The following is a 15,882-nucleotide window of genomic DNA, read 5'->3' as shown; positions in this document are numbered from 1 at the left end:
ATAATTTATAAACTGTTATTGTTTTATCTCCATTACACCTGATGGCCGATGGGTGCTTTGTCGGTACTAAATTGTTCTCAAGTTGATTAATTACCATATTCCCTGTACGTTCATAGCGCGCACAATCGCTGAAATCTCGAATCACATCCGGGTAGCGGGCACAACATGGCGCGCGAGCGTTGTCTGTTTCTGTTGAGTTTCCTTCTACTTCTCAGCGAATTTTCTCATTGCACAGCCGATAGTGAAGATTCTTTTACATGGGATGTAAAAGATAATACTAAATTTGGTGTGGCTGATTCAAATATTGGGGTAAGCAGTTTGGTGTATTCTGCTTTGTTTTGCTTTATTTAAGTTAACAGGTAAATTCTTGAAAGTCAACAACTCACGCTTGGATCTAAGGATTTTCTCTGTTCTTCGTGAAACATGCGTTGCTTCATATAGTAGTAATAATTACTATACTCATATACTTTTGCCTGTCAGTATATCGCTGAGAAGAGAAAATATTGTTGCTTCAGGGGTAATTTCTAAGGGCTTTTCGCTGAGTTTCCAATTAGATTTTACATCTCACTTTTATGCAGGTGTGCACTGAAGTGATTAAAAATTCGACTTGCAAATATAAACTCTAAACGACAAGAGGGAATTTTATTAATTAATAATATATTACTCCTATTATTTGCTCATTCTGTAGCAGTGTATGCAGCTGCCCAACATATTTTACAATTCATTATTTTGTCTCCCATGTTACCAAGCCACCATCCCCCTCCCCCTCCCCCCAGGGTGGTACTATACAGGGAGAGGGGCAACCTTTTCTCGATGGAAGTATATAAAAGGACAGCAAAGGGATGACCTTTAAGCTTCATTTTGTTGTAAGGCTGTGGCCGCTAGCCTTCAAGACTAATTAAGCAATTCCTGTACTATCTGCAATCTCCCATCTTGCAGTTAAATTGTACTCTACCCAACCGGAAGTGAAATTTGACGCTTTTATACACTTCAAACCCAGATAAGTAAAATTGATAGGGATTTTTTTTTTTTTTCGATTTTCATACGAGAACAACATGAAGATTTGATCAAGCAAATATATAATTTCGCAAAATCTTTCTACCGGCCCATAAATGTCCACCAGAAAATTTGTATCCTCCAGAAGTCCCCAATCACTTAACTTTAACCCCCAAATGGTCCGGTCACTTCTCTAGGTCTGTCACCAATTTATATATTAAATATATCACTAAATGAGAAATATACCTGAGTGAGTACCACCTTGAGAAGTTTAATAATTAATCAAGAAAATTTGGTAATCACTTTCAAAAATTATTAACTAAAGACAAATGATAATTATCTATCTCATTTTTTTCTTTTTTAGCACGATGTCCTTGATGTTGACTTGACTCCAAAAATCAGCTTCAGATACCAGACAAATGATGGACGGAAAATTTTTGTTTTCGACAAGATTTTAGAACCAAAGTATCTTATTATATTCTCAAACTATTTAAATCTGGATTTAGGTTCATGGCAGTTCAGCCTTCATGAACCGTACGACGGAGGCATTGAAAAGCCAACAGATAATATTCCGTGGATCAATGATGTAGATTGTTTAGAATTTTCCAAATCTGTGGTTGGAAAAACGATACAGAAAGCAGTAATGGATGCAGCGCAAACAAAAGATGTTTATTATCCTTACAAAGTCAAGGGGAAACTTGTACGGCGAGGCGACTTCACTAAGCTCTTCACTGATGCTAACAGAACAGATGACGAGTACTCAGCATTTATGTTCTTGAATCCTAAATGGAGGAAGAATGATTATGGCGAGTTATACTTGTAAGTTCTTTGTGTCGCGTCGTTTGAAATAATTGATTATTGCTCCAAGTGATTTGTAATATTATTGTAGATGTTGCGCATGTTCATGGAACCATTTAATATTTAGCTGTGATTAGTTGTTTTGATCAAGAACAATATTGTGCAGTTCCAGAAAATATCCATACTCCCCCACAGAAAGTTTTTTGTTTTGCACCTCTCCTCCCCCCAGGAAATTCTAGTTTAGCTTCATTCTTTGCTTCCAAAATTTTGGCTTTCAAGACACCTCTCCCCCTAGGAATTTCCAATGACCTTCCATGGGGTGGGTATGGATTTTTTTCTGGAACTGTACATTAAACAAATTATGGAAATTCAAATTATTGTTTTTCTCTACTGTGGTAAGAATTTGTGTAAACCCATTGACTCCAGTATACACTGGTCAAAACTGTCCTTGAGGGGCTTGGGTATTTGTACCACTTGTGACTAATAATAATTATTAGTCACAAGTGGTACAAATACATTTTGGTCGCCAGCCAACAAAGCAGGAAAAAGTCTTAGCATTCCTAAATGAGCATTACAGAGTGAATTGAATTTTGGGGTTAATAAATTATTATTATAAACCCTAAAATTTTTTTTTCAAAAACAAATATTTGGCTGCAATTTACCAACTGAAGATAATGTCAGGAAGAAAGCATTCATGCATGGCTCTAAAATACTAAATTTCCATTTTTAGGGAAAATGCAGGAGTCAATGTGTTATTACACTAATGTATTTAAATTTTAAATACAATTTTAAAAAGCAAAACAAGTTAAATGAAAAAGAAACCGGTTTCTTTTTCTTTTAACCCTTTTAGCCTTGTAAAATTTTAAATCTTAATTAGTGAATATCATGGACAGATTATTTTAAATTTCTTTGAACATTAAATTTCTATGACCTTACATGTGGCATTAAGGCCTACTTTTTGCAATATTGCTTATTAGTTCAACTGCAAATACTGAATTTGTCTTAATTAAGGCAGCCTTCCCTTTTAAATAGCAATTATTCCTTGTAGTGGGATATCCTTGCATACTGTATTGTATGTTGCATGTTATATGAAGTAAGTTGAATATGGTTTGATCATTATTGCATAGACAGAAGTAACCATTGATATTCTGTTGCATTTTTATTCAATTAATGTTTGTCAGGTATGATGAGGATAACGAAATAGTAGCTGGCGCAGTCCCAAAGTATGGTCGTCTTGTTGTGTGGCAGAGTTCCATCTCTTATCTCCCAAGGCCTCCCAGTATTGCCTTCAAAAAGGGTCAGATAATACTGCATGTACAGTTCACGAAATCCAAACAAAAAATGCTTACAAGCAACACAGAGAGAGCTGCAGCGAGAAGTGAACGTCAAGCCGCTTATGACATGGGATTTATTGGGAGTGACAAACCTGCTCCACTGGATATCGATGTGGCGCAGCACAAAGTATCTGAACATACATCAATGAGAGGAAAGAGAATAATAGTGTTTGATGATCTCTTTGACAAGGAAGATTTGGATAAGTTGAGGGCTTTCATATTCAAGCATGGAACATACTACTATGATGACTCAGATGAAGGTGATTCTGATAATGACAATGTTCAGTGGATTGCAGGATTTGAGATCAATGATTACATTCAAAGCAGAGTGTGGAAGATAATGCAGCAGGTATGTTGTGTGACTTGACCCCCATATTTACAAAAATGATAAGAGGGTTAGTTTGTAAAGAGTAGAGAGTAGAATGGAGTGTTCAACCACCAAGCACAGAGTTGGTAAGGTAATTTGGCTACCATAAAAGACTTGAGTGCTGACATTTCAAGCATAAGTCCTTCATATTCACTCTAGCAAAGTGTTAATGCTTGAAGCGTCAGCTCTAGTCTACAAGCAAGCTCTTTATTTGGTCTCACTCAATGACAGCAAAAAGTATTTAGACTAGGTACAGTGTATTCCAGTGCAAGAAAACTATACTCGTCTGATAAAATATTTTTGGCTATGGATGGTAAAGATAGAAGTGGATTTACCAGCTTAAAAATTTGGCCAACATTTGCAAGCAGCACTTTTCTGGTGTGTTGTCTACAGTGTAATATGCTGTGCTTGGTGGATAAAAACTCCTTTCTGTCTTGTTACTGTAGTGCTATTTGTACACCAGAAAGTTACCCTAACACATCTGTGGGTGAAACATTCAAATGAAAGCTAAGTGAGCAGAGCTAGAGTTACTGTAAGTTCTGATTACAGGCACTGATTTTTAAGATAGAGATCTAGGCTTAGATATGTCTAATTTGTAACATTGCAGACCCTTAAGCATGTGACTGGACGGGACAAGTGGTTCCCATATGACGTCTCCTGTAACCTGATCAGGAGTGCAGACCACACCCGCATTCACCAAGACTGTGAAGAGCATGAAGAGGAATGGACATACCTCATATATCTGACACCAAACTGGACGCAAAACGACTATGGTGAAACAGCATTCTATGAAACATTGACTCATGATAATGAGATTATCACTGAGGTTCGGCCAAAATATGGACGGGCTGTGGTGTTTGAAGGTAGGGTGTGAGTACATATGGGTGGGAAGAACTAGTTAATTGTTTTGCAGCTTTTATCTGTGAAGTGGTAGTTTCAATTACCATAAATAATCTTGACTGACGCCTTAGGGCTTGCAGTCCAGCTTGCAGTATTTATGATTTGGGTTAAACATGAATGTTGTGCTGAATTAGCACTAAGGAAACAGATGATGGTATGTTAAATTGCTAAAGTGAGCCCATTGATTTCCCATTAAGTATTAGCCCTTGGCTAGTAAGGAAATGGAAGATTGCACCAGGCAAAGAAAAAAATCTCCGACCTTGACGGGAATTGAACCCACAACCTCCAGATTTGATCGTCCCATTTCTCTACCAACTAAGCTACGTGGCGAGAAGGGAGCAAGTCATGGGTGATGACAGTGGTAATTGTGGCAATGTGAATGCGAAGCCCACTGGTACAAACGAATGTTGTGCTGAATTGGCACTTAGGACACAGATTATGGCACCAGGGCTGACCTAAATTGTTACACATTGTCTCCCTGTCAGGTATCATTCCTCATGCAGCCCGCCCACCCAGCACCAACCAATCACATGCTCGCCTCACCTTTGTGGCTAAAGTATCAGTGGATGAGTTTGTAGGAAGGCGAAAAGCATTCACAGAGGAGATGAGGCACTATGGGAGTTTGGTGTTTTCCAGAAGTATGATAGATTCCGTGGAACAAGGAAAAGGTATGGAAAATGTTACTTCATCTTCTCCTAAAATAATGTTGCTGTCACTCTAGGCATAGCTCAAGTCATATGTCGCTCACTAATAAAGGAGTTATTAGTTAACTTGTTGAGTTGCTGCCAACTTTGTGTACAAGAGAATAGGGTTAAATTAAATCTCTCTTGCTGTGTATGTGTGTGGGTGTAATGTCACTGCCACTCTAGGCATAGCTCAAGTCATTTGTTCACTCACTAGTAAAGGAGTTATTTGAATGTTAACTTGTTGAGTTGCTGCAATCTTTGTGTACAAGAGAACAGGGATGTAATAATTCAATCCCTCTTGCTGTGTATAATGGATCAAATGCAGCAGACTTTGCTATCTTGTACACTTTTGGGAAGAAAATAATTATTTGAGGTTGTGAGAGCAGTAAGTATGTTGGCTAGACTCTCTCCCCAAGCTTTCAGGTGAGAGGAGTTAACAGATTACATTTGCCGCTAATTAAGACAACAACGCAAGGACCTCATTCATTTACCTATACTCTTCAATAAGGGAACGAAATTTTCTTACAGATAAAATGCGAACAATTTTTTTGAGATAATCATTGAATCAATCATATCTAACAGTTTTGTATAGATCTTAATGTTGCTGTTTTTGTTTAGTTCATTATATAATTTTACCCTAACACACTTTGTATTTCGGCGGAGATATTAGCATCATCTTACTACTCTATAACCCGAATTGAAATATAGGTCCTACCTACCTACACTTGTGAGTGATAAAAGATAGTTTAAGCATTCTGCGAGTGACTTATCAGACTTAACCTCTGAGCCCAAGGATCAATTGGGAGAATTTGTTTCAAAGTCAAAGCATTTTCCTTTGGTGATCATTATATTTCCTCCCATAACATGTATGTTTGAACAAGTAATGATATGGTGATGGGAAGTTAGATGTTGGTCATTATTGGGGCTTAAAGGGTTTAAAATAGTGAGCATAAAACAGAAAAGATTAAAGAAAGAAGAAAAGAGAAAAAAGTGACAAAGATGACAAAGAAGAGTTGGAAATTTGAAAGGTTCCAGATTTCCCTGCTTTCTCTTCGTTAGAACCTGCACTGTTTGACTTGGGAGAATTTCATAACTTTGTCTGACTCCTTTGAATCTCTTAACACTTTATAGAGCCAGATATGACACAGTTGGAGCCCGAAGAGACCCCAGACAGCTATGACGAGGAGAGGAAAAACGAAGGCATGGACGAAGAGCAGGAGAATGCAAACGAGCCTCACTCTGAGGAGGAGGCTTCGATGGAGCCTCCCCCTGATGAAGAGGCGTGGCAAGAAAAGTTCATGCCCCAGGAGGAGTCTGATGACCCGGAGCTCGAAGAGTTGATCAAACGACTGGAAGATGTGACACAGAGTGGAAATTTAGAGGAAATGAGGAATCTGCATCAAGAGCTCCATGCGCGTCATGTGATGGGCAGGCAAGAGGCGGTTAGAAGAGTGGCAAATCTGATTTAGAATTTAAACACGAATCAGACACAGTAGACTAGAGGGGATAAAAGGGAATTCATAGATGTATTTCGCTGCTTTTGTATGATGTAATAAATTTAATCGGTGCCAGTCCCGCACATGCGGAAAGTAAGCCAAAAGAACAACGATAAACCATTTTATTCGTAAAGAAAATACAGACGCGTAGCGTAGAGGAATCACTCCAAAGTATGTTTGGTCAAAACGCGGAAAATGTACGGTTAAATTATTGAACTGCATTTATAAATGTTAATAAATGCTGCCTTGACTTGAATTGCACTGTCTTTTTTGTGATTACTCCTTTCAACTCTTTGCCAACGTGAATGAAATCCCTTGTCACCAATCTTAGACTTCCGTAACTTTTAATTGCGTTGTGTGGCACATATTATTTACATTAGAATAAAACTACAAAATTATGACTTAGCACTATCAAAATCTCTTTCCATTTTTTTTATCCAAATTTTGCTAATTTTTCTCAGCGTTACACGTGAGTTTTATCCCAATTTTCCCCGCTCGATTTCCCTTCCTCTCGCACCGACTATATTCTCCTGGGCCGAGTTGTTCGAAGCCCAATTAGCACTCATATCCCTTGTTAACTGTGCACAAAGCCTATATGTGGTCATGGTTTTTAACCTGGATTACCGCTAATCTTGCTTCGAACAACCCGACCTAGAGTCCGGAGGTTGGCAAGACGTTTACAATCATGACCATCACACTTTCCTTACGAAGGGGTTGGGACTATGTGACCATCCCAAGGAACATCTTTTCGTCGAAGCCGTCAGTTCAAGCCTCTTTAAAACAAACTGTCTCCTTCTCGCAACAGATAACGTCGGCGAAAAACGCATCCGTATAAATTTTGGCACCGAATAAAAGATTTTCATTTATTTATTCGTCGTCCTGTGTATTTGTCGGCACCAATTTATAACTTGTTTCATCTGCGTCTTCTTTCCGTTCTCTTGACTTGATCAACAAATGGGTCAATAACAACAGAGCTAGCACAAAAACTGACGTCATGGAGTAAACAAAATAAGTATTGGGAACGCCGACCGCGTTGATAATGAGGCCGCTGGCAGCTATTCCAATGCCGAAACCGAGACCCCAGTGAAATCCTCCAATGATACCTGTAGGAAAAATAAGCATGTCAGCTCTGCATAAGGAATGGATACTAGCGGAGGGGAGGAAGAACGAGAAAAAAAGAGGACCCCCCTTTTTTTTCTCACTACCCCTTCCCCTACGTAGGCTACTACTTTTAGAGGTGCGTTATTTTGGGTTGTCCCGGAATAGGGGCACACGGAATAGAGGCGGTATTTATGTTTTCATAGGGAACTATTCTGTTTTCCGAATGAAAAGAATAGTGTTCCGGCATTCATCCTGCGTCTGATGGTAGAATGAATAGAATTCAGTTTATTTGGAATAAGAGGAAGTGCGTCCTTTTAGGAGGGTTTTTCGGTTTGATCAGAGTGGGTTGAATTGAGTTCTTTTTCGAACGGAAATTCTGTGTATCGTATTCTGTTTTTATTCCTGAAACGGGAGAGGAGTGAACTCTCGAGTGAAGTGGAAAATTGCTCGAGAAACATAGCTTATTGTTTATATTCCTAGCAAATCTGACTATCTGAACCGAGATGCCAAATAAGCAAAAGTTTGACTTACCTTGCACAGCTGCATAGAAGCCAACTTGAAGAGAAACATTAGCACCAAACAAAACACAGGCTGACCAACCAAGCCCGTACAACAGCCCCTGGACACTGAAAAGCACCAGTCCAAGCCAGGGATTAAGAACAGATGATAGACCCAAGAATACTGCTATATACAGCAACAAGCAACCTGCTAAAGTAGGAACTAGTCCAATCCTGTTTATGAGTGCTCCTGAGGAAACGTATCCGAACAAAGCTATGCAGTAGCGAAAACCAGCGGCCATGCCGATCATGTATGGCTGGGCTCCCAGGTCGTCCAGGTACCAGAGTCCAAAGTTTTCTTGTAAGCCATTTAGGATGCCCAAATAGCATGCAATCGCGATGAAAATCAAGTTATGACAGCGAAGAAGCTCGTTGAATACTGGTTTGAAACTAGTTTCGAGGGATGATTTTTGATTTGGGTACTTGACTTCCATGATGATAACAGTGAACATTGCAAGTGTGATAAAACCAGCGAAGAAATAAAAGGAAATGTAGTAGTTCTTTACAATCTCTCCACAGACTTCCGATTTGTACGCGCTTATGACTCCTCCGACTAAAAACGAACCAACGGCGACGCCAACTTCGCCCCACATTCGGAAATGTCCGAACTTGTTTACGTCTCCTTCGAGGAAGCCAACGACCAAAGCATCAGGCATAGTGTACACGACCGATCCGACAATTTGAGCGGCGAAAATTATACACAGAAATATCACGAAAATTTGTGTGAGTTCGGATTGGTCGACTTTGCGGGTAAAAGTTGTCGTCGGGCTGAGAAATAAATCACTTGTATTCTTGTTAATGTCTGCCTCGACATCCATTTCATTATCAGGCCCTGATACAATTCCCTCAGGAGTGAATGCCAATGACTTTATCACTGTTTTGTTTCCTTGAGTTTCGATGCACTTTTGATTTTGCGGCTGGACAGCTATCAACAGCAAAGTTCCCGCTGAAAACGACAAAAGTGAAGCAAACAAAATTATTTTCCGTATTTTATACCTGTCTCCAACCATTCCCCACACCGGCGAACCGATGAATTCTGTGAAAAGTCTCACTCCAACGAGAGCACCCGCTTGGCCGGCCGACAGGCCGATTTGTTTGAAATATAAAGCCAGATAAGGAACGGAACTTCCAATGGCCGAGAAAAATAAGAAGTAATAAGCTTTATAGATGACTGTAGATGGGTTACAGCACATTTTCGAAGCGTTTTCCGAAGACACGGTTGAATATTTCTCTTCCGTCCGGCGATTGGTGTCTTTGTCTTCCATTCTAGCGATTTTCAGAAATCTTTTCTTCGATCGGCAATTACTTCGGTGGTTAAAGTCGTTTTCCGTTCGGCTAAAGAATCCCTTGAAACTTCTTGAAAACAAAACCAGACCCTCAAATTAAAACAGGACGGAGATTCCGTCGTTCTCGGTGGAGTTTACGTTGAATGTTCATTTGCATAATTATTCAATCGCCGTTATCAGTTGCATGTGACCAACCGAGCGGAAAAAGGTCAAACATATCCATACATAAAAAAAAAAAAAAATGCATCAATTTACATTGAATTATTTTGTTGCTTCGTTGACTTTCAAAGAGGCGTTTGATTCTGTATGAAACGAAGGTTTGTATCTATTTATTTATTTATTTATTTATTTATTTATTTATTTATTTATTTATTTATTTATTTATTTATTTATTTATTTATTTATTTATTTTTATAACATGGCGCGCGTGCATCCTAATCTAATTCCTATTGGCGTCATCATGGTACATTTCTCAACATAAGCACGGCCGTGCGTCCATCCGATGACGTGTGCAAGTCAGATGGGGGAAGCATGCGCGCGCTGTGTTTTTAAAAAACTTTTACAGAGAAACAACACCATAAGAGATCTATATTCATAAGAGCATGAAGCTTAATGAAACATTAAGATTAAACCGATATGAGAAACCATTTTCGCCTTTTGTTTTTTACAGAGAATTTTGTAATTAATCTGGAACAAAACCTGTTTTCCAGGAATCATTTACTTTATTTTCACTATGTTATAAAAGAATTGGTTCATGCTTTTAGCTGTACGTATATCGAGTTATGGATGCACTTGGGAAGTTTGGAGAGCACTCAAGAAACTAGAGTTGCTCTCGGTACGCCTCGAGCGACTCCTACGCTTCTCTCGTGCTCTCCAAACTTCCCCCGTGCATCCATAACTCGACTGATACGCACGCTAAGCATGAACCAATTCTTAAATTTATTTTTTAATTAAAATTAATACAACAAAGTACATGTAACTAAGCAAAAGTTTCCACTGCCTCTTCTAAGATGCAGTACTTAAAGAGGAAGTATCATGGGTTTTTTAACCTCTTTTGAAATAAGACCTTCACTTTATTACAAAATAATTCTAAAACAACAAAGAACTACCCTTTGAGGGAGTGCCCTTACCCAGGCACGGTGCCGATTTTTTTGCTCGCGCACCAAAACTGAAAGTATGTTCAGACTTGTGCCCGAGAAGCGGCCCCGAGCCTTAAAAGAGCGTATATTAAATCACAGTTCGATTACTGTCGCCACTGTTTCTCCAGAGCTAATGCTCTCTTTTTCATAAGACACTGAACAATCCAGTTCTTGAGTTTTCCTTTCCACGACGTAACATTTCGATTTTCCCAAACAGTAGCACCCAGTGCCATGTTTGTGCTGAGGGCATCGGTGCATTCCAGCCGGCATCTCTGAATTGCCTGGACTACAAAACGACAATTGGAGGTGGCTACCATGACGTCGAGTCGGAGGACTAGTATTGTACGCTGACCGGATGCCTCCATTGGTATGGCTTCCTTGGCTTGCAGCAGTGTTTGGTTTCTGAATTCCGGTCATGGAAATATTATTTCTCGTTCCTCTATTTCCGTCTGTCATCTCTTCAATGAAATCCAAAATGTTCTGAAATTGATTTCCATGTTCGCACCACATCCTATCTTTGGTGGCTATGGGATCAGGAATTAATCCTTTGGATTTTGAAGAGCTTGTGTGTGTAGAATTTTGTTCAAACATCTCCAGTTCCTCAGGATTGAAGTCGAGCGGCTTGATGTAGGAGGTAGGGCCAAAGAGAATGTGAAAAGCGTTCTCGTAGTCAGCGTCCTCCTCCCCAAAACTGTCTGATATCCAGAAACTATGGCCTGTGCTCAAGGTGGCTGCCAGGAAAAAAAGGAACTGAATTATCAACTGGTGGTTAGATCACTTGAAGTAAATTAAACTGATTGGAAGTGTAATATTACAAATGGTTTGAACTCAAAAGTCATATCACAAGTTGGTCGCTTTGGATTTTTTTTGTTTCTCCGAGCTTTTTTAATCCGGGTTCTTTTCCAGTGTTAAAGCTGGCCGCTTAAAATGAAGTCCCTTTTTTTTTTAAAGTCAAGTCCAAGCAACAACCGTGGACGATAATCCTACTGGTATACGTTGGATCAATTGTTGATCTGATCGGCTTAACAAATACAAATGATACAAGAAGCAGAGACCGATACAACGTAGAATTACGGTTTAAAGGTTACTATATTTCGGCTGGCCAAACCAGCCTTCTTCAGGTACAATGAAAATTTGCATTGGGACATACGCTTATATAGCTGACAAATATTTGCGCAATAGGGTTTTTTTATTCAATTGACCGAGGATGGCTAACGGCAGGAAGTTTCCGTGGAAATAGATTCAAGGAAAAAAACAACCTTCGGAAAACTTGTACGTCTCCCTTTTCGCGATTTCTATTTTGTTCAGATTGATTTGAACACATAAAAGGCATAAATTCCTAATCCACCGAAATCATGTGCACAGTACACGCCGTTTGAATGAAGTTCTTGGTAGTGCACAAGACTTCTCATGAGACAATGCGTTTGACCTAACCAAATTCTACCCGTGAAGCTTACAGAGAAGTGGATCCAGCATACTTACAGTCAAGGTTATGCGACCTTGAGCACGAAGATTTTTTAAATTTCCTGTTGCAGCATTTAGCTCGAGGCCACTTCAGTGCCCGGATGTACGCTCGCCTGTAGGGAGGCCACGTGATTCCGTATATCAGTGGGTTCAGGAGACCGCTGATTAGTGGTAACTGGATCGCACACAGGCCAAACAGAGGAGGATAGTGGACTGAGAAAATACCAAGAGTGATGGCCACCTGGAATGAAAGTCAAGAAAAACAAAGATAAAAATTTATTTATTTATTTATTTATTTAGCTTTGTCCAATATGGACAGGCATACCGCAACAGCTAAGGCCAATTACTGCGGACCCGGGATATACGGAATATACGCACAAAGGCCAGACCACAACACTGGGAACTACGTCCCCTACTCTTTGCTGTTGACGTCACTTAACAACAATACTTGGTACTTGGTATATCGTGGAAGATGAATAGTTGATAGTGAAATATATGAAATATCCGGCAAATGTGAACCGCTGAAGAAAGATTTGCTAGCTGTAAGACCATCGCTGCTCTTTAAGTTGCGTTCATAACTGAGGTGGTCTATTGATGGTTTGCTTGTGACGTCATGGCGGGCATGTTGGTGTACAGGAACAATAAGATTTTTCTCCTCTGGGAGTTAACTTCCATTTTTATGCAAACTATAGCCTGGTTTACACGTACCACGCAAGCATAAACAGAAGAAACCTACGTGTAAACCGGGGCGACGCAAGCTAGGCGCCTTGTGCTTGCGCTTGTGCTTATGCTTGCGTAAGCACAAGCACAAGAAAATGGAACTATTTCCATTCCCTTGTGCTTGTGCTTGTGCTTGCGTCGTACTTGTATTCCTGAACGACGCAAGCATAAGCACAAGCGCAAGGAAAGGAAACTGAAAAACAGTGACAAGTTGTCAGTGTACATTCTAGTTATTCATGCGTTGCCATTCGCAATATGGCGGCAGCAAATTTTTATGCTTCTGCACTTGCGTATGTCACCTTATGCTTATGCTTATCGCAAGTGTAAACATCCTTGTTCTTACTCAAGCAGTTTAAGGCCTGGGTTTAAAGGGTGTTCAGAAATTATGAATGATCCCCTATATCTTCGGTTTGTCTGCCTAGAACAGGATGAAATTTTCCCTGAATATTAAACTTGATGTTTTCTTTTGCCTTAACGTATAATTTTGATCACGTGACACATCACGTGACCAAAAAATGAGAATTTCGTAAATCGGCGATATGGTGGCGAATTCTCTTTATAAAGATAACCGAATTAGTGTTTCCGAAGCAGATTTTAAATATTTAACTTTCTACGTTTGGAATGACTGTCCTTAAGTTTTTAAATTGGAGAAATTAACGATCAAAGGTTGAATTGTGGGCTAAAAAATGACCTTTGCCCCGATAATTTCTTTCTGGAGAACAATGGACGATCATTCCGAAACGTGAAGCGATGGAGATATTTAATGGTGATTAGAAACGCATTTTTGTTTGATGTTATCTCTTAAAACCGTCGCCTACCTGTCAAATCTTTGCTTTTTTCACAAAAATGATCACGTGACATGTCACGTGATCTATAGCACTACTTATTATGCTTAGAAATTTTCAGAATGATGAGATCTTTTTATCTTCCAAATTTCAGTTCAGTGCCATTGAATTTGTTCAAGTTATCTAGAATAAACCATTTTTCCTCTTAAAAGCCCTTGACCCAGGCCTTAAACTGCTTGAGTTATGTTCTGATGTTTGTCCTAGTGCTTGTGCTTATGCTTGCGTAGTATGTGTTAACCAGGTTTATGTGAACAAATCTTCTTTTGTTTTTTACACCAACATGGTGACAATGCAAACCACCTATATCACTACATGAGAAGATGAAGCTAATGTAGCTCTGAATGTATTGCACATGTCAATAGGAAGCTTTAGCAACGATAACGGCGACGGCATGCGAAAATATCACTGTTAAAATGTATTCGCGTTTTTGTTTTGTGTTTTTTTAACCTCGCCGAGATTATTCCAAGTCGCTTTAAATGCCAAATGTAAGTGAAATTTACTGGAGATGAATTCTAGGAGACTGCACCCAAGTTTAGAAAGAGAAAGAAATATTCGTCGTCGTGTGTTTACGTCCTCCATAAAACGTCCCATCAGGAAATTTCACGTCCTAGTCGTGCAGTGACGGCAAAGTAATGTACCAAAAAAGAGTAATGCACGTGAAGAGTTGTTATTTTGCCTCTCTTGATTTTGGTTATTGAGCCTATTGCCTTTTTGACGTTCTCGTTGTCATCAGCGTCGTCATTGCTAAAGCTCCCTATAATGATGCCCTGAACAACTGAGCAGTTTACACAGTTTAAGAAATATTTCTTAAAATGCCAGTTTTGATGAAAAAAAAATTTAAGGAGCTAAATATTGAGGAAAATGGGCTGTATTCCCAAAGCAGACTTACCATCCAAGGCAGAAGGCAGCAAAAATATAACGCAACAACTACAGCCGCCACACGAGTGAGCTGTTTGTCATCCGAGTGTACATCTCTGTCCATAAGCGCAACTCTTTGCTTTGAAGAATCGAAGTTGTCATTCGTGGCCAATTTGGTACTGAATGATTTCTTGTTAGACACGCTAAATATTGTACAGAAACAAAGACAGGAGACCACCAACATGAAACAGAGAAATAACACGAAAAACACGGCAAAAGGATTATTGTATTGGAACAGGCAAAAGGTTTCTCGAGTGTCTTCAGATACGTGGAAACCATCAAGCCACAGGAGAGGCCATGTTGCTATGAAAGCAGCGACTATCCATGTACCAAAGAAAAATGCAACGAACAGCTTTGCTTTCCACTGCTTGCGATAAAAACATGGCATTACAGTAATAAAAACTCGATCCAGTCCAATAAGAGTAACAATCAATGTTGCAGCAATGCGAAGGAACACAATAGTCCATGCTTGAACTCGGCACAAAGTAAAGACTTGGTGGAAATCGTTTCCTTTGTCAAAAAACACCGACAAAGAGATCGTGCTAGGTCCCAGAATGTTTAAGACTTCCGTTAACGAGAGGGCGATGAGGAGTAAACTGAAGGTATTCTTCCTTTTGGTGAAGAGCAAAATACTCAGAATTGTTAACAAGTTTCCTGCGAGGATGAAAATAGAGATCACAAACAATACTATTATGAGAGAGATACGAATCTCCGAAGTTTCACTGTTCGGTGTTTGTTCGCCATTAACGCCTTCTGAGTCCATGTTGCTGAATTAGAAGCCGTATCGCGTAAACTTTCCTCCTTAATCCAGTCCTTGTGGTGTAAAAATACTGAATTAATTCAGACGTGCAGATCAGACTAAATATTGTAAACAGAATTTATGAGATGAAATATTTCAGCAGCAGTAACCGCAAATTTGAAAACCATCAATGGAGAGTTAATGTCGTTTCTATCTCTATAAATCTCGCACACGCGTATGATGCCAGCATTCATGGAAATCACTCGCTAAAATATGGCCTACTGGTGAACATTGCTTGCCACCGTAGACAACTTATTTTCCTTCTAATGCAACTAATAAACCTGTTAGATCAAAAAATCTAATCAAGGTTGAGCTCAATTGTAAAATGAATTTGTTTTATTCATCTGCGAATTGTGGTTAACGCAACGTTCTTCTGATTGGCTTAAAACAATTTTTCTTTAAAAACAACATTGAACGGATAAAAACTAAAATCTTGCTTATAATTTATTAAACAGAACTTGAGCTGTTGTTAAGTA

The 15,882-nt window shown here is 39.3% G+C and overlaps 3 protein-coding genes across 3 annotated transcripts; 1 reads left to right on the top strand and 2 right to left on the bottom strand.

Annotated features, from left to right (window-relative positions):
• The first annotated feature begins 121 nt into the window (after window positions 1-121).
• On the top strand, window positions 122-6,833 carry LOC146488837 (uncharacterized). Its single transcript, XM_085114065.1, has 6 exons — window positions 122-309; window positions 1,361-1,815; window positions 2,976-3,477; window positions 4,103-4,358; window positions 4,881-5,063; window positions 6,213-6,833. The coding sequence occupies exons 1-6, from the start codon at window positions 166-168 to the stop codon at window positions 6,548-6,550; spliced, it is 1,878 nt and encodes a 625-aa protein (XP_084970191.1). The 5' UTR covers window positions 122-165; the 3' UTR covers window positions 6,551-6,833.
• LOC146488836 (major facilitator superfamily domain-containing protein 6-like) lies at window positions 6,707-9,648 on the bottom strand. The gene is made up of 2 exons (XM_085114074.1): window positions 8,210-9,648; window positions 6,707-7,680 (listed from the first exon to the last, which is right to left on the bottom strand). The coding sequence occupies exons 1-2, from the start codon at window positions 9,498-9,500 to the stop codon at window positions 7,445-7,447; spliced, it is 1,527 nt and encodes a 508-aa protein (XP_084970200.1). The 5' UTR covers window positions 9,501-9,648; the 3' UTR covers window positions 6,707-7,444.
• Window positions 9,649-10,444: 796 nt separating this feature from the next.
• On the bottom strand, window positions 10,445-15,818 carry LOC146488835 (uncharacterized). The gene is made up of 3 exons (XM_085114044.1): window positions 14,579-15,818; window positions 12,143-12,365; window positions 10,445-11,391 (listed from the first exon to the last, which is right to left on the bottom strand). Exons 1-3 carry the CDS (start codon window positions 15,368-15,370, stop codon window positions 10,754-10,756), a joined length of 1,653 nt encoding a protein of 550 aa, XP_084970170.1. The 5' UTR covers window positions 15,371-15,818; the 3' UTR covers window positions 10,445-10,753.
• Between the last annotated feature and the right edge of the window lie 64 nt (window positions 15,819-15,882).

The sequence above is a fragment of the Pavona decussata genome, unplaced genomic scaffold (assembly GCF_977016875.1).
Source record: "Pavona decussata unplaced genomic scaffold, jaPavDecu1.1 SCAFFOLD_8, whole genome shotgun sequence".
NCBI classification, from domain to species: Eukaryota; Metazoa; Cnidaria; class Anthozoa; order Scleractinia; family Agariciidae; genus Pavona; species Pavona decussata.
This window is presented reverse-complemented; position numbering and strand designations above follow the sequence as displayed.